Source organism: Spodoptera frugiperda, chromosome 27 (genome assembly GCF_023101765.2).
Source record: "Spodoptera frugiperda isolate SF20-4 chromosome 27, AGI-APGP_CSIRO_Sfru_2.0, whole genome shotgun sequence".
Taxonomy (NCBI): domain Eukaryota; kingdom Metazoa; phylum Arthropoda; class Insecta; order Lepidoptera; family Noctuidae; genus Spodoptera; species Spodoptera frugiperda.
In genome coordinates, this window is record NC_064238.1 from 11,519,497 (window position 1) to 11,538,916 (window position 19,420).

At 37.3% G+C, this 19,420-nt stretch overlaps 1 protein-coding gene across 1 annotated transcript; it reads right to left on the reverse strand.

Annotated features, from left to right (window-relative positions):
* Positions 1 to 225: 225 nt before the first annotated feature.
* Positions 226 to 5,025, reverse strand: LOC126912579 (uncharacterized). The gene has a single exon (XM_050705238.1). The coding sequence runs from the start codon at positions 4,828 to 4,830 to the stop codon at positions 3,586 to 3,588; it is 1,245 nt and encodes a 414-aa protein (XP_050561195.1). The 5' UTR covers positions 4,831 to 5,025; the 3' UTR covers positions 226 to 3,585.
* Positions 5,026 to 19,420: the final 14,395 nt, after the last annotated feature.

Consider the following 19,420-nt stretch of genomic DNA (forward strand, 5'->3'; position numbering starts at 1 on the left):
ACCGGGGCTCCGGCTCGAAAAGCAGGAGAAGGAACGGGGTGGTTTTTAGTCAGTAAGAGTCTGACACTCCCTCTCGCCTCGCCCAAGGCGAGAAAAGTCATTGGATGATTTTCCCCCCTCAAAAAAAAAAAAAAAAAAAAAAAAAGCCCAATCACTCTGGCTACTACTACACCGAAGAAACAATCTATAAAAAAACCCAAATGAAATAATAAATAAATAAAAATAAAATAAAATAAAATTTATTAAAAACATAGATCACATGTATAATTAAAATGACTCAGATGTTGAGGTAAAAACAAAAAATGGTCTTAAGAATAACAATCGGAAAAACTAAGTTAATCTAGGCTAATACATATAGGCAATAATAAAATAAAAAAACAGTTCTAATTTTAAAATATAGGGACTACCCGAACTAGGTTCTTTTAAACCTGTGTTTCAGGCTATCAAGGCTTAGAATATTTATCGGATATCATTTTAATATCATTATCACATTACATAATTATTGAAGACTAAGCAAGGGCAAAGTGTCCTTATTTATTAAAATACACTATACTAGTTATTATATAATTTACTAAAATAAGCAATTTAGTTTAACACTTCTAGCAATTTTTCCGTATCTGCGTAATTGAGGGACTGTAAATATTCTGTTAGTACTAAATTACACTTATTTAAACTTACACTATAAATCTTTAGCAATCTGTTAATTTTGTTATATAAATATGGTCCTAGAAATAAATAGAATCTGTTAGTAAATACATGTTTCGTCCGAGTGTTAGTGCAAACTAAATCCTTTCTCCTATTGCCAGAAGGTACAGGGCTAAAACCAAGTTCAGCATGCTGGAGTAGTACTATATTCAAAATAAATAGCTGGCGTACTGTGAGTACTTTGCATTCCCTGTAAAGCTGGTGGGTGGGGAATCTGAATGGACGAAAGCTAGCGACCTTCAGGATTGCTCTTTGGGCACGTTCCAGGGGCAAGAGAATAGTTTTAGGAGCCCCACCCCAGGAGCTAATACAATAGGTAAGAATAGACTGACATAGGGCCATATACACCTGCCGAATTAAAGTGAAGTCTGCTATGTTACGCAAATTTTTAAAAACATATATTAATTTACGAACTCGAGTGCATAATAAGTCAATATGTTTACGGAAGTTAAGCTGGGCGTCAATCGTGACACCTAGATATTTTATATGGTCAGTTGTTTGTAAAGTAGGGCAAGCGCATGCTGTGTCAGCGGAGGTACTCATATGACAATTGTGTGCATAAATGTTTAGGTTAGTGGTAGAATTGTTAGTATTTCTTATAGTAAATAACATGTACTTGGTTTTATTTGGATTCAATGTCAGCAGGTTATTGTGAAGCCAATTAGACACTATACTGAAACCCTTTTGGGCAAGTTCATAGACCTCATCTTTTGATTTGCCTGAGAACACAAGAGCTGTGTCATCAGCATATGACATAATGACACCATTTTCAAGTGACAAGCTGCTTAATTCATTTATATAAATTAAGAAAAGGGTAGGGCCCAAAATACTACCTTGAGGAATCCCGAACCCACTGTTTTTTAGGTCAGAACTTTTGTTTTGACCAATTTTCACACACTGGTGACGATCACTGAGATAGTCAGCAAATAATTTTAATTGTGCTCCTCTTATACCCATTTTTTCCAGTTTGTGCAATAATAGGGAACAAGAAATGGTGTCAAATGCCTTCGCAAGGTCTAAGAAGATCCCAATAGTGACCATGCCATTATCTAGATTAGAACAGATGAGATTTGTTAATTTATGAACTGCTTGGTTTGTTGATCTTTTAGGCCTAAATCCGAATTGTTTATCTGATAGTAAGTTGTTCTTTTCAAGATACTTAATTAATCTAGTGTTTATAATTTTTTCCAAAATCTTTGAAAGGCCTGTTAATACTGCAATGGGTCGATAATTAGTGACATCGGTTTTGTCCCCAGCTTTAAAAACAGGGCTTACGACAGCTTTTTTAAGCAGATTCGGAAATATTCCTTTACTTAGGCATAAGTTAAAGATGTGTGTTAGAGGCGGTGCAATAAGGTGTTTGAATTTTTTAGTACATTATTAGGGATGTTATCCCAACCAACAGCACAAACGTCTTTTAGTCCATCTATTATACATAAAACTTCCTGAACGTCTGTTTCTAATAATACGAAAGAGCCCAGAGAGTTATGTGCCACAGGCATACTTTGAGTGATTGCATTTCTGGAAAAGGATTTCTCAGCTAAATTTTTGCCAACGTTAACAAAGTAGTTGTTTACTTTATTCGTTGCTTCAGATGGGTTCAAACAGGTTGACAAAAGATCAAGCTGAGTGTCTGGTTTTGTTTGTCTGAAGGTATTGCTTTTTATAAATTTCCATATTAGCTTATTATTCTTTCCCGCTTTCTGAAGCTGTGCTCGGTCGTATTGTATTTTTTGTTTTTTCAATAGAGTATTGCAAAAGTTTCTGTACCGTTTATAGGTAACTGAAAGTATTAGATTGTCTGGAGTTTGCTTCAACTTTTGATGAAGTTTGTCTCTATGGCGTATACAGCGGACAAGACCTGGCGTTATCCATGGTTTGATGTTACTATACTTTCTAGGTAATAATTTGCTTAGTGTGTTTTTGCTGATGCGTGTTTGTAAGGCCTCAATAAAATATTGCAACGAGGCATTAGGATCATTGGAATTAAAAACAGCGTCAAAATTGATGTCACGCATGTCGTTTTCAAGACTCTTCATATTTAGTTTTTCAAAGCTACGCAAACAGTTTTTTCTAGATGGAGATATTTGTAGAGTTAATAATATAGCCTGATGATCCGTGAGCGAAGAATTAGTAATAAATGTTTTAGATGGTGATTTTGTCTTAATAATGATATGATCTAAGCATGAACCACTCTGGTGAGTGGGATGATTATGTGCTGGCAAAAGTCCATGAAATGTGCAGATGTTTAGGTAGTTATGTGCTTGGGTTTCGGTTTTCCCAGAGGCTATATTAATATTAATGTCACCTAAGAGTATAATATTTTTATGACAAGATATTTTACTTAATGTAGTACTAAGCGAGTCTAGAAATAGGTCCATGTTTTGAGATGGAGGCCTATAAATAGCCATAACTACAATGTCGGGGTTAATTTTAATTAATAGGCAATTACAGCCTGGAAATAAAGGTTCTTCTACTGTTACTTCTAATGTATGTTTAATGTAAGCAACTAGGCCATCGTTTTGGTTAGTATTTAAGTTAGTTTTATATAGCGTATAACCGTCAAGCGATGGCAAATTGTCTGCTTGTTTAGATAACCAGCATTCTGTTAGCACAATAATATCACAGCATAAGTCGAGATTCTGTAATAGCAATTGAAAACCGGTAAAATTGCGATTTATACTGCGAATATTTTGGGTTAGTAAGGTAATCGTTTTGTTATCGGCCGTAATATAGTTCTTGCACTCCTCAACGTTACAAACTATGACTTCAGATACGGAAAAATTGTCAATGTCAGTGATTAATTGCTCTGACATAAAGTTAGAAACTATAGAAACCCTACTGTATATGTGCTACTTAATAAATATATAATTGGCGCTCTTAGGCGCCTTCATAATCAATTGAATTAATGTAATTGTCTTCAGCATACTTGCGTGCCGGGCAGTTCATATGACCAGTGGGATGATCACACTTGCGCTGAAAGCGTTTGCAGGTAGCACAATTGGGTGGAGAAGATTTGTTGGGACACTCTTTAAAAGCATGACCCATCTCACCGCAGAGGTTGCATGTGGGTCTGGTTTCGCGGCAATACTTGGCTGCATGTCCAAACTGTTGGCAGTTGTAGCATCTAGTTACAATTGTAAAATCCCTTACGGGGCATGACGTCCAATTTATAAAAATGCGGCCTTGAATTATCAGCATTTTTCTAATGCTTGCAGGTACCTCTAGGATATAATTACAGGTAGGCCGATCTTTCTTCCCTGATTTGTGGCTGACTTTTATCTCTTCCAAAAAGGACTCACGCGAGGTATTGGCCAGCTTTTCGGATAGGTTTTGTTCGAATATACAGTCCAATACTTCTTTTTCCGTAAGAGCAACTGGGACACCAATGACTGCTATTCTAGGACGGCGTTTGGAAGGCTCTTCGACTTTGAGGCCTGAGGAAACGAGTTTTTCGGAAGCTTTTAGTTTCTCAATATCTCCCTTGCTATCCGCACTTATGATTACGCCTCCATTCCTAATTTTTTTCATGCCACGGACTCGCAATTTTAATTCTTCAGGCGAGATTATTTTTTGTACTAGAGTCTTTGTGTCGTCACTGGACTGCGTCTTATCTGCAGGGTATATGGCTATAGATTGGAAATTAGCTGGGCGTACTAGATTTTCTCCTTTTTTCACCACATTGGCATAGGAAATACTACCAGTATTCCGATCCGTTTCAACTGCCTTTTTTATTTCTTTAATTGAATCTGCAATGTCCTGCCGACCCTGAAGATGCTGGATGGTTACATGTGCTTGAAGGGTTTTTTGCTTTAGGGACTGGTACTGTACCGCCAGTTGCGATGTCCCATGCGAGACCTTACGGCAAAGGTTAGTGACGCGTAACTTCTGGTCATTATTCATTTTTCCCTCCGACACGATAGTGCAAACTTCCGATAATATTGTTTCTATGGCACCCATCCATTTCTGTATTTCTGGCGTAGAAATCAATTCAACTTCATGCTCTGAGGACGCTGGCGGCTCTGGGTCTCTTAGTTGATGTTGTTCTGCAGGTGAGGGCGTTGGGGGTGGACTACGTCTTAGCAATTGGCTACGCCCGAAAGGGCTTAAACCCGGGTTTGACATATTAACACAGAATAGTCTAATAGTTTTAGTTCATCTTGTACCAAACAATGATGACTCACTTAAAACAACGCGACACACTTTACTCAAAATTACAACTCCGCAGAATTATTGATAGAAAAGTATAATAATTAATTAAAATGTTTCATTTTACTCAGCACAAAAATCACGACCGCTTAGTATCGAGTCTAATGACTGAAAGAAGAAATAAATCTCCAAAAGAACTAGTGACGTCACCACCCCATAAGATCTGAGTAGTGGCAGTATAGCACCCCTAATAATGAGAGTATGAAATGAACAGGGTGCGTATCGATTGCGTCCTCCGTTGCCCTCTGTTGCCTAGCAACGCGGGAGGCGTCCCGACGTCCGCGCCGTAACGACGGTTAACTTGTGTATTTATAGTCTGTGTTTTGTGATTAATGTGTTTTTATATATACTTTTGATTGATTCATAAAAAAATGTAACGAAGTGTGATGCGAGATCGAAGATCAAGATTTTTAAGAATAAGGAAATATGCAATATTTAAGTGTGCGAGAGCCATGCTTCGGCACGAATGGGCCGGCTCGACTGGAGTGATACCACGGCTTCATCAAAAACCGGAGTGAAACAACGCTTGTGTTCTGTGAATGAGGTTACCGGAGGCCCAATTCCCCTCATACCAATCTTCCGAATCCCCGATTCCCCAACAACCCTTAAATTCCGAACCCCCAAAAGCCGGCAACATACTAGTAGCACCTCTGGTGTTTCAAGTGTCCCTGGGCAGCGGCGATTGCTTACCATCAGGTAATACGTCTGTTCGTTGGCCGGCTATCGTCGGCCGGCCGGTATGTTCTATAAAAAAATATATATCCTATAAAAGTGAAGGGTAGATATTTTAAACTCCATAGCAAGTCGTGTATGGACAGCCAAGTGAGTCGGTCGAAGTATCCCGCGCGATGTGATGTATGGCGAGCAATCGACGCAGCCATGCGTTTGCAGGCCGCCTAACGTACGGCCTAGCTCTGATATCCCTGGTGTGTGGGACAAGTTACACGCTTAAGTGGAGATTAGAAATATTTTTTGCTTAAAATTCTAGCTATTTCACTCCAAACGCAAAACTAGCAAAAAGTTGACATTTTACTTAGGATTACAAGCTGGCATTTTACAAAGAAGTATTTTTTTATGGGACAAGCCCACCTCAACGTTCTAAAACCGCTACAACTCCTATAAGCAAGGATCAGCAGTAGATACTACCGGAAAACAACGGAACACTGAAGTCCGGCGCGTCTCAGGGACATAAAAATCCCGCAACGAAGTAAATCAGAAGATATTATTAGAAGACAAGAAAAGAAAGAAGTTTGTATGATTGTCCATGAAGAAGGAAAATTAAAAAGTATGATATATTTTTTATGAAGAAGGATAAAAAAAGTTGGTTCTCGCTTATAACTTACAACCCTATCGTGTATCTCACCGATTATCCGCGGCGAACGGTCCCAGGGGCACTGCATATAGTAATTGATGGGCCAATCAGCGGCTAATAACTCGAATTCATAGTGCTATTGTAAAGTTATTTATTATGAATCCCCCGCTAAGATTAATGAACGATCTGACCGATGGGAATGTGATCTAGCGACTAGCTGGAAGGCTGTTCTATATGCAAATTATGTTAGGAGATAAATAGAAACATTAAACTAAAGCCGGCTTTTTTTAGCGTGGAAAATCATCCAAATCCTTCTCCCGCCCTGGGCGAGGCGAGACACGTCCGTGTCAGACTCTTACTCACTAAAAACCACGCCGTTTCTACTTCTGCTTGTCGAGCCGGAGCCCCGGTAAACCCGCTAGCTAGGTAGACCGCAGCTCTTCGGATGTTAAAGTGCGAACCTCAATTTATTACGTCGGTTAATATACCTAAAACCTTCTTCTGAAAAATATTATGCGGAAAACTGATTATAAAAACCAGATACCACCCTTGTAAACACTTAAAAATAACTGGAGTACTAAATAAAGTATGCAACAAAAATACTACCGCCCACAATCCTTTAGCTTTCATCTACCCACGACATAACACAAATAGCTCACAGACTGACACTCCCACACATAGTATGTACAGAGATACATAATGAAATATGTAAATATATACGTAAGTACGTTAGTTTATAACATCTGCCAACACTAACATAGTTGAGCTGGTTTGTCTCTAAGGACTAGAAGATTTATACATTCTCATAATTATTAGGTACTATTATGGCAATATATGGCCCCCTATGGCCCGATATATCGGGCACAGACTCCGTGCTCCTAATTAGATTTTTTTCTAATAGCCGAAAAAACCACATCAATGTGCAGCCCTTTGCCCGACCCGGGAATCGAACCTGAGACTCTTTGCCCAGCAGTCATTCTACAGCAGTGGTTCCCAGCAAATGGTGGTCGGTGATCGGGGATGATGAAAAAATTATCAGCGAAGTGAAAAAAAATACACAAGACTACACCTTTGCCCAATAAATACCACGGTTAAAGCTCGAATTAAACTTATATCAAAGGAGATAACTTGCTGAGAGGAGTAACTGATTTCAATAATCCAAAATCTATTTTATGAGTAAATTCTTAATCACTTAGACTGTGGCACCCCATGAAAAAAGTAATCTAATATAAATACCTAACATAACAAGAGTTATAAAAGAAGTCCTTAACCAGAAAAAGTTTGTATACCCCTGTTCTACAGAGATTAAGAAGCTTGAAATTATGCTAACATTACCCAATATTATTAATATTCCAATAACAACACAAAGTATTGAAAACAATTCAACAATTACAAACTTCTAGATACCGATACAATCTCTTTGTACCCAGCTCCTATCAGATCTTACGCCATTGTTCAATATTATACACTTTTGACAACTAATTAACGCGACAGTCGGACAGAAGGCGAATATTTCAGTAATTATAGGCCTAAGGAATATAGACAATAGTCGTAGAATGCTAACTTGTAGGCTGGTTGCAACTAGCTACTGTGATAACAATAATGCAATCGTAATGTTACAGACACTTATAATTGCTGGGAGGTTCAGTGCCGGCGTAAGGGCCACTGATACCCCGGGCGAAAATATTGTGGCGCCCACTTGAGGGAAGCAATATCAAGTGTTAGTAGTAGTTTTTCATTTTATTGGCGCCCCCCAGACTTTGTCGCCCTGGGCCATCGGCCCATGTCGCCCCCCCCCCTAACGCCGGCACTGGAGGTTTGTGTTCCAGTATATTATGTTGTCTCCAATGACTTAGATGAGGCGAGAGAGAGTGTCAGACTCTTACTGACTAAAAACTATCCCGACTCTTACTGACTAAGAACTATCCAGAAAAATCCCGATATTCCTACCTACTCCTGCTTTTCGAGCCAGAGGTAAACCCGCTAGGTAGTCCGCAGCTCCAGGTCTGTCCACCTCCGCTACTCTTCTTGTATCATAAAAGCCCATCAATATTGTAAAAACTTACATACGCGTCGCGGGCACTGAGACTAGGGAAACTAAACAAAAAGTACTAGGCTCCCACAATATAGCAAGAGGTGTGTAAAACAGGCGTCGTTTAAATGGTATAAACGCACATGTGAGTCGGGGGCACACAGCGTTGTATTGTAAAGACGGAACGAGAATCGAAACGAGAGCGCGTTCGGCACTCTGATTGGTTGGTTTATTCCAGCCGGCCAATCAGATTACTTTATACGTAAAACAAACTCGTACTAAGGTTACAGTAGCGTTGCTGCGATACGTTGATGCGATACGTATTCCAACTTATACCTTGATATTGACGATCCATCCCCCAATTTATAGAGAAAATATTCAACAACAAAAACAAAAGAATACGATATCGCAGTAAATTCTTAATTTAATCTAGAGTGGTGCATTCAAAGGTAAAGTTTATTCGGTTTACACTATACGAGTTCTCGCCAAGCCACGGAGCTCAAGTTCCTAACTTCACCCGACCAGTTATGAATGGCTGTTGCTCCTACTTCTGATTAATGAACTAACTGCTTCTCAACTTTCTAGGGTTATAGAATATAGACTAATAAATAAATAGTTTATTGCTTAAAAAGTACTAAGACGGTTTCTTTAATTTCTGTCTGCCCCATAGAACAGAATAGAGTACCTATGTCTGTGTATATCAATAACAAAAACAAATATCAGTTTGATTCTATACGTGTGTCTTAATGGCTCAGGGGTTTAAGACGACCGCTTCTCGTATGTGTCAGGGTGCGGGTTCAAAACCTACCAACGGCAAGTAACAATGTGACGCTATAATATGCCCTTTTAAAATTATTAAACAACACTGACAAACGGTTAAGTAAAACATCGTGAGGAAGCCTCGGCTTATAATTTCCAATTAATTACAAGTTTGAAATCGCCAACCCACATTGAGCAAGCGTGGTCATCAACAATATCCGTACGAGAAGAGGCCTTTGGTCAGCAGTGGCTTCTTATAGGCTGTTGATGTGTGTATGATATGATACTATAGGGTTAGGGGTACGCAACGAAAGAAGAGCTTTCCAAACGATCGATACTAGCGCCAAATTATTTGGTATTTTAAAGTGCGCAGTTAGACACAGCCCGCTGCCAACAAGCGAAACGTGAAGCGTGCAAGCCGTCAGTGTGTATAGGCCATTAGAATAGCTACACCAGTCTACACTTTACCTAACTAAAGTGACTAGCAATCTTCCTAACTGTTTGGCTAGTCTGTTTCGTTGTTTGTCTTATTAGTTCCTTTCTTCATACTGCACCTTTAGCGCAGTGGCTGGACCCCAACCAAACCTATCTCTAAATACACAGTAACTCCATTTGATATATTACTAATCCAATACTCATCCTCTATTACATGGGACTTATAACACAAATGATGAAAATTAGGTGGACATTGTATAACGACATTACGTCCCGTAATGTGCACCTCTGCCTACCCCTTCGGGGATAAAAGGTGTGATGTTACAGACAAAAAAAAGCTAATCCAATTGTTCTCAAAATGTCCACCAAAAGGTTGTCTGGAAGAAATTACTGTTAATGATAACGTCACCTTTGTGCCATTATTATTTCTTTTTTTGTATTATTTTTAATAATGGTGTACAATAAAGATTAATCTATCTATCTACCTAACTATCTATCTATATATCTATCGGCATGTATTTATTCATTTATTCATATTTCTACAACAATATAGACTTACAGTCATAGAACCAAATCTATCTACCTATTGTTGACCAAATGACCGATCAGTGCATCAAACTAACAAATCAAGTTTAAGTAGCTAACTTTTTTACGAAAACTCATCGAAAACTGATCGAATGCACGTAATAACCAGATATCACGAACCTTTATTACCGTATATACTATAAAGCTACTAGAGGTCATGTTAAATTGGACATTACTCACCAAATTACATTAGACACCCGTGGAAGAAGAAAATGTATGGGGCTACGGTTCAAGTTATGACAGTTGATTTTATGATGCTATCAAATCGTCAATGGACCGGGAAGATGGCAGATTCCCATAGATAGACTGATATTGTGCAAAAGTTATGTTATTATACTTATTATGCTTGTACCGAATATCCTTATTTCAGGGTAAGCAGAAAGCTACGATATAAAGTATGAGTTACAATGTTTTCTATTTTTAGGGTTCTGTGTGAAATAGATCTTAGTTAGGCTACTGATTTTAGGATTATTTGCTATCAATTAAAACTCCTTATTAAAAAACCCAATTAGTTAGTAATACCAATCTCACTTTGGAAATGACAAGTGCCCACAATAGTTAGATGGCGGAGTGTAATTTAGTTACGCAAATCTTGATAAGTTTTCATGAAACTCCCAAGACATGTAACTGTAACCCATACGTCCCCCTTATCTGGTGCTAGCGGGTATCCATACATGGCAATGCTTTCCAACCGTCAGGTGATCCATATTCTCCTATATTCTCTTAAAAATCTCTATCGCTACACCTTTTATTTATTTATTTCATACGGAACCCAAAGTCCTTTAACGTACAAAATACCCGATAAGTTTTTTGACATAACTATAAATAATAATGGTACGTAAATCTAAATACATAAGTTGTAGAAGCAAGACATTTTTGCTGTCAATAAAGCCTAATATCCAGTAAATATACGCAAAAATGTTTACTACGAAGTTATTTTATGTTTTCTGCTTTGGTACGAGTAGTTAGTAGTTAGAGCCAATGTCCTTTTTTGTGATATCGGGCAAAAACCTTCATATGGCGCCTAATTTTGTTAGATTTTTGGGGAGAGAAACTGGGAAGTGTGGTATTTAAACCTTACTACAATCACCCCGGTGGCCACCCTGTAAGGGACATCGGTTCTAGTAGACCTGCCTCAGAGCCCTGCAAGGGTTTACCTTTCGAATCCTTAATACCTACAATCTACATGCATATAATTTTATGTTATACATCTTAATGAAACTGTCCGTAATTAAATGCCGCATAGGCTTGTCATGTGGCAATAGGTCTGAGGACCTAGTACGACTGTACGAGTTTGTTTAACCAGATCGACATGTCGAAACGTTACCGCATTTAGCCCTCTGATTGGTTAGTTCATTAAAGCAGGCCAAGCAAAGCGCCGAACACGGTAACGTGTTGATCTCGTACTTAGCTCTCAGAACGCATAACGACCTAGCGAAAACGACTGTTATGCACATTTTACCTACGTAATGTTCCTATTTATATTACTAAGTTACCTCGCAACAACTAGCTATGTGAGCAATATCAAAATGGCTTCAGTAATTACAATACGTTGTCATTTAGCTACCGCCGTGAGCCAGCCAATAATTACAATAGGGCCCACGCTAACGACTGTCGGGACGTGTAAATGGGTGGTTGGAACTATGTATGTGTAGGTATTGTTATGTAATATCATCACACATTTGTTCTAAATGCATATGCTAAAGTTAATGTGAACCTTGAGCCTTTCTTTATAACGGGCAACTTCTAAAAAGTCTGTCTACCTCTGAGATTTGAGAGGAAGAGTATCGCTTTCTGTGTCTGTGAATTACTAACACTAATATAGTTTTAAGTTGTTCTGATGTACTACTAACATTATAATATGAACTAATTTAATAATAACTCTGAAATAAACGTTTTCAAATTGAAATTATTTACTTACTTACTTAAAATAAAATCATCCTCGTGCCACCATGAGTGGATGTAAGAACGTATCGGGTCTTCTGTATATATATAGTATAGATATACCAGATTTTGGGTCCCTATTTTGCAACATTCTGTAATGGCATGTTTTCATTTTCACGATTTTTACGGACGTGCTCTAAAACGTATAGCAAAACTCACCCACTTTAATATTAAACAACTAATTAAAATTCCTCGTAAATCAAAAGACATGTTATTACCTATGTAAAGACAATTAAATACATTCATCATAAAATTCAATGAAACAAAAAACAACAACAAGTTATTCCGCTAACACGTTACAGCAGGCCGTATCAAGTAACGTTCGGTATAAACAAGTAACGAATGCTGACCGGGCGTAACATTATATTGAGACCGAGGCACGTAGCGCTACCGATTGCTACCGCCGATGTTACCCGAGTCTACAGACCGTAGACTACATGATAATATAAATTAAATAAATTATTCTGGTTATATTAGGGTCTATGTTGCCATTGCCACTTATTAGATACTCTGTGGTGAAGGAAAATTATTTGTTAATACTGACTAAGATATAATTCTGCTTAGTGTCGATGAAGAATAGGAGTAACTAATGCCGAAAATATCACGCCTTTTATTCTCGAAATATTGCTGTTAGGCAGAGGTTTTATAAATTAATGTAACACCCACTTTTCACCAGATATGTTATGTTATAAGTCCCATGTAATAGAGGGTGAGCCTATGTATAAGTATTTTAATTAAGACTTTCAATATTTCCATTCGATTAAAAATTGTTAAAGCTTCGATAAGTACGTAAAAATCAATCCAAATAACTTTCCTGAGCCGACCTTCAAAACACACTTTTTATACTTAATCAATATACTTCATCCAAAGTTTTTTACATATTAAAGCGATCGGGTCAATGTACGGAGCTAATAAAATTCAGGAAATTAGTTTTCCAGAGATCGTAAAACAAAAATCGTATAATCTGGATCTGGCAGGCTGTATAATAACATAATGGAGTCGTAAAAACGATTATTTTTATATTGCTTTATGTAAAGTAAGGATAAAGAAATCAATTTAGTTGTGAAGCCTTAATATGTTGTGACAGAAAAAGATTCACATTAAATTCTAAGTAAATAATCCTACTTCATCATCATCAAGAGCCCGAGACAGTCCACTGCTACACAAAGGAACTGTACATAAGAGGATTTGTCTCTTGGCAGAATTGGTTAAAAAGGTTCGCTGTTAAAAAATGACAGTTCTATCAGAAAAATGTATAATCGATGTCATAAATATCCCTATTTAGGTTCAGTCCTTTACTGTTGGTAGACTAGTGTTAAAGGCAAATTTTTCGTTAATTACGCGTATAAAATATATACATAGGTATACCGTGCATAATGCACTTGAAGGGAAAACTAAAAGTACTACTACTACTACCTACTAAGAGAAATAACTAGAAAATAACTTCTAGATAAATCCGGAAGGTACTAAAGACAATATAGAATTTGCAATTAAACCTGTGTGTATTTATGAAGGCTGTGAAAATTACCGCTAGTTCGTTAATTTTATGTTTGTTCGTCGGAAATCGAACCCCAGACAGGAAGCGGTACAGACGCTACGCAAACGCTAGCAGCGCTGCAGTTCAAAATTAATTTTATGTAATTCTCTTTAGATAGAAGGCTAATAAATAATTTTCCTTTCCTTTTCTAATCTATATATCGTCATGCCTTTTATACCCGAAGAGGTAGGCAGAGATGCACATTTTGGCACTGTACCATTGTAAGTGCAGGCATCGACGCCAAAATGTGATTGTAGTTCATTAACTACAATCACATTTTGGCGTCGATGCCTAACTACACCGACGGACTATTTTAATTTGATGTTCTAAAAATGCGTGTGTGCAGATGCACAACAACTGGTTTAATTGAAATAATAACTTTGACTTGTACTTCGAATAAAAAAGAAGGAAATAAGAAGTTAAATTCTCGTCTTGCAATTAATACGAAAATAATATGTTGTACTTACCAAGATCAAGCAATCAGCCTATGAAATCTGTTAACATAAAAACATGCACAAAAACACATCATCATACACAGAAAAATATGTCCAAAATATTGAAAAACCTTCGATAATTTTCTTCTTTCTATTCTTCTAAGTTCTTGGCGATAATTAAACTATAAAACAAAAATAAACAGACATCTTAACAAATCTTCTTTTGTGTCTTTTGAGAAATTCTTCTGTCTTCTGTCTTCTGCAAGTAGAACCGTTCAGGTCGAGACTTCCACTACGTCACATCACACGTTGTATCGTCATGACCACGTGACTGTGAGGTAATGGCCATTTCATCCCTGAACTTCTTCTTTCTTCTACTAAGATCTTCTTTGACGCTCTTGATGTTGCGCGGAATGCCGTAAAAGAAGAATAGCCGTAACTTCGTAAATTTTCTTAAAGCTAATTGCATGATTGGTTTAGTGGCTAGATTATGATGACGCGCAAAGAATTACAGATTCGAAACAAATATCATATCGTCACGCCTTTTCTGAAATTTTCGAAATCTGAAAGCCCACATTATTTCTTTACACAATAAATAGTCTGGGAATCGAACCCGAGACCCTCTCGCTTCGTAGCCGCACTTGTGTAATATGGGCAGTATATTAGTCAGAGAACAGGTAATAAATAATAACTCACGATATTCTCGTACACTCCTCGATGTTCCACCATCACGAATTGCACTGAAAAATAAAGTTTCACATTTCAGAACATATTTCTTATTTTATAAAATACACCAGCTTTTCCTGAAAACTTTATTGAATTCTTGAGACTGAACAGCTAAAATATTTTATGAAGAAACTGTATTTACTGAAGTATCGTCTAAGTTTCTGGCGTAAAGTAGATCCCACCCAAAACATAAATGTGAAAGGCTGCCAAGTTCGATAATATTGGAATGCTTCGCCTAGAAAAGAAGTGAGATCTAAATAAGTACCAAGTTCCATACACAGACCTCAGTTAAAAATGATATAACAAGTTGGCAAGTTTTCACACACTTTGTTATAAACCTACTAAACGCAATGAGTCAAGTATAAAATTTTCTATTAAAACTTGCCAAGTTATATCATTTTTAACTGAGGTCTGTGTATGGAACTTGGTACTTATTTAGATCTCACTTCTTTTATAGGCGAAGCATTCCAATATTATCGAACTTGGCAGCCTTTCACATTTATGTTTTGGGTGGGATTTCATTTATTTTTGTAAGGTTTATTTTCTTTTTTTCTTATTTTACTTTACTTTGACTAAATACAAACCGTAACGAATTTTAGGTCGGTACGACCATTGGAAGATATAGATATTTTTTTTGTTTTAGTTCCTTAGGGGTATGAATTTACACCTTCATTATTTTTAAAACCGACTCACACTTGGGCATTTTCAGATTTTTTCCTTTATCTTGACCTAAAGACCTACCTCCATGCCAAATTTCAAGTCAATACGACCATTGGAAGTGGTCTAGGTTTTTGATGAGTGAGTCAGTCAGTGAGTGTATAGTAAAAATAGCGATTTTCTGACGTCAATATCTCAAGACCTACAATAGGTACATTAATGAAATTTTGTATTTTAGATAAGTAAGTAGATCTCGACAGATACTAGAAATTTCATATGCGTAGATAAAATAGATTTTGAGTTATAGGTGGGTCGAACTTGGCCCGAAATGGTTCGTGTAATATAACCCACGGCCGGTGTGTCGGTTTTTTGCTCGAACTTGGCGGACACACTGCCGTGTGTCTAGATTGTATATCTACACTACTATTGTTATTAGAAATCTACACGTCTTATTACCACACTAGCTACTCCCGCGCGGATTTACCTACTACTCGGCTCCTATTGATTGTAGCGTGATGATTTATAAGCACACTAACCGTAGTTTAGCTAAATGAAATCAAGGCTGAAATCTTATAACTCAACTAAGAAGTTGAAAACTATTAGTAACATGAAATTGATAAAAACGTTAAATAATTTAGGTAAGTCGCAATGAGAATCTCACCCGCATGTTAAATTAATGATCAATAATATATAAACTAATGATATGTAGTAGACAATGCCAATTAAGTGAGTACGCATGTCTAGCTTCACTACAATTTTAATAGGGAGCAGTACAGAACTAATTTAGTACCTATTACTATTAAAAATAAAACTTTAATAAAATAAAATTAATTTAAAATCTTAGTGAAACTTTAGTACCAAAATAATTCCTATGAAATATCCGGCTAAGACCACACAAACTACTTACATGATCCGATGTGCGCGACTGTGTGCGCAGGAGTGGACGGAGGCAGCGCACAGGACGCTCGTCACACTGCCAACTGCTGACACTGCAGTCTGCTGCAACCGACAGAGGCTCTGCACTGTTGTATCAATTTATTTCTATGGTTTTGACTACTGGATTGACTGTTTTTTTTTCTGTGGGGGAAAAGTAGGGAACACTATCCATAATGCCTTTTCCCGTCTTGGGTGAGGCTTGAAGGAGTTTCAGACTCTTACTGACTAAAAACCTCCCCATTCCTACTCCTGTTTTTCGAGCTGGTAACCCGCTAGGCAGTCCGAAGCTCCGGGTCGGCATCAGCCTAAATATGTGTGGGTGGATGATAATTTTTTTTAATGTTCATCTTGTAAAACTATCTCTTGGATATATGTCATATGCAGCTATGCTAGTCTGTAACTTACAATTCAAACTTTCGAAGTGAGCCCCTTCGCATTCTCGCCCGACTTTGGTCGAGATTATTCTCACAACCAATAACATTGCAGACCACCAACAAGTACATTTCGATCTTTAGAAGTCAAAGAAGAAGCAAACAGAAACGTATCTTTTTTAACTAAAATTAACAATTTACTCACAAGAAAAGCTCTACTACTTAGTTTCTACTGGTTAATTTAGTATCACGATAGTTATTATAAAAATATATACATAGGTACATACATCGTACATCAACAGCCTATGTCATTGCTGACCAAAGGCCTCTTGAAGCAAGGAGAAGAAAAATTTAAACTTACCTCTATATTGTACTTATTTTTTGTTTAGGTTTTTTGTGTTTCCTTTTAATACCTACAATGTTTACCCTTTAACTCTAAGATCCAATATGAATTATTTTAATGTAAAAGTGAATAATAAATACCTATGACCACAATAAATAATTAATTAACATATCCGGCATGGCGCATTATCTACCACACATCCGGATATCATTGTTTCAGAGATAATTACACGGATGAATTATTTATGAAGTGCTAATTGTAATCTATGTGTAATCATCTACTTACTGTTATTTATTATTAACCAGAATATTAATTAATTGGCATTTTTCGGTTTTGCGAAAATTTCTCAGTATTCTGTAGAGTCTGGAACCTCTTGTGCCCAGTATATGGCTATAGGCTCACCCCCTATTACATGGGACTTATAACACAAATGGTGAAAAGTGGGTGTACATTGTATAGCGGCATTACCTACGTGCCGTAATGTGCACCTCTGCCTACCCCTTCAGGGATAAAAGGCGTGACGTTATTTTTGGTAAGTAGTACCTGAGGTCCAATCTTTACCTCTTCCCAATCGTCAATATCTTAATCTCCAGTCTCTAAAACCCTAAAAGCTCGGCAATGCATACAATTTGTAACTCCTTTGGTATTGCGACGTAGAGTCCCTATGTGCGGCGCCGATTGCTTACCATCAGGTGAATCTCTCTAGATTGTATTTTGTGGGAGTATTCCTACAAAATAATTTACTTCCTTGTTTCTTTTTTCGTACACTAAATAAGATATCTTCCGCAAAAGATTAGAGTGATAATATCAAATATGCATACTAACGCCATCTGTTGTCGCTGAGTAGTACTATATTTAAAAAAGGGGTTGGTTTTTCCGTGTAGTTTTTAATTTTAATTATTACTGGTTATAAGTTGTTTTTTTCTTATAATGCACGTCATTTACAAGTTTAATAACTTATCAGACTTATCACCAAATATAATATGAATCCCATACGCTGTATTATAGGTAAATCTATTTACCCGACTCGGGAATTGAACCCAAAACCTCTAGCTCAGTAGTCGTACTTTCAAGTTTCAACCACACAACCAACGACGCATTCCTACTCAATTTCAATTCAAATTAAAACATAAGCTTGCTAACACCTGCATTAGTATCGAATTACCTTGTGAAACATTTGTGTGCATCGTTCCCGGGCCCGAGAAATACCTTACACAACCTACCTATAGCATTATGTATTATGATCGCTAAAACTCGGTAGAAATGTGAAACCTTCACGTATATAATGCTATGCAGTTTTTACTTTGATGTTGAACATGCTGACAGCTAGACTTTAGCACGTGGCGTGACTTGGAACTTCCATAATATTGTATTTACAAGGTCTTTTGTTTATTATTAGGTATTATTTGTGATTAATGAAGAAATATTTTAGGTTTTTTCTGAGGGGGAAAAATCTAATGACTTCTTCCGCCTTGGGCGAGGCGAGAGCGAGTGTCAGATTCTTACTGACTAAAAACCACCCCGTTCCTACTTCTGCCTTTCGAGTCGGAGCCCCGGTAAACCCGCTAGGTAGTCCGCAGCTCCGGATCAGGCATCAGCCCTACTGGGCCCCAATCTGTGGTGGTCTCATGGCTATTCATTTAGGTATACGCCCGCTTCTCATGTAGGTGCGATTGAGTGCGGTTTCGAAACCACAGCAAATACTAATGTGATGTTTTCCGAGTTATATGTACTTTCTAAGATTTTTTAGACACCACTGAGAAAAGGTGAGGAAACTTGGGCTTATAATTTCTAATTTATAGGTTTGGAATCGCCAACCCGCATTGAGCTAGCGTGGTGAATAGTGTTCAAAACCTTCTCCATGTGAGAAGAGGCCTTTGGTCAGTAGTGGCCAATCATAGGCTGCTGATGATGAACAATTTGTGAATCGCACAAGCAATTATTACATACGGGAATTGAACCCACAACATTGCGATTACTCGACCTCTGCACTAACCATGAACCAAAGAAAGATGTCATAAAATAAAAATGAAATGTGTAAGAATGTCAGCATGGTTAAATTTTATAAGTACTTTGATTATAGTTTGTTAATTTCCCCATTTAGGGCACGGTTTTAAGTGTAGAGGTGATTTTCCAAGAGAATTCCAAATAGAGTCCAAGAAAATATTCTGACATTGGTTAGGTAGTAGACTTTTAGTACCTAATTGTACAAAAATATCCAATTACTAATTTGAACTTGCTAGATCAGGTACCTGAAACTTATACGCAGTCGTAATTATGACCATTTCCACTTACGAGGTATGTAGTCAAATTACAATAACCTTGGTCGTGTTGTGGTCTGCAGTAAAAGTACACTCAATTTGCCGCAGATCTGCAAATGTTTACATAGGTACAAACAAGTATGAGTTGATGTTGAAATAATAGAATAAAACACA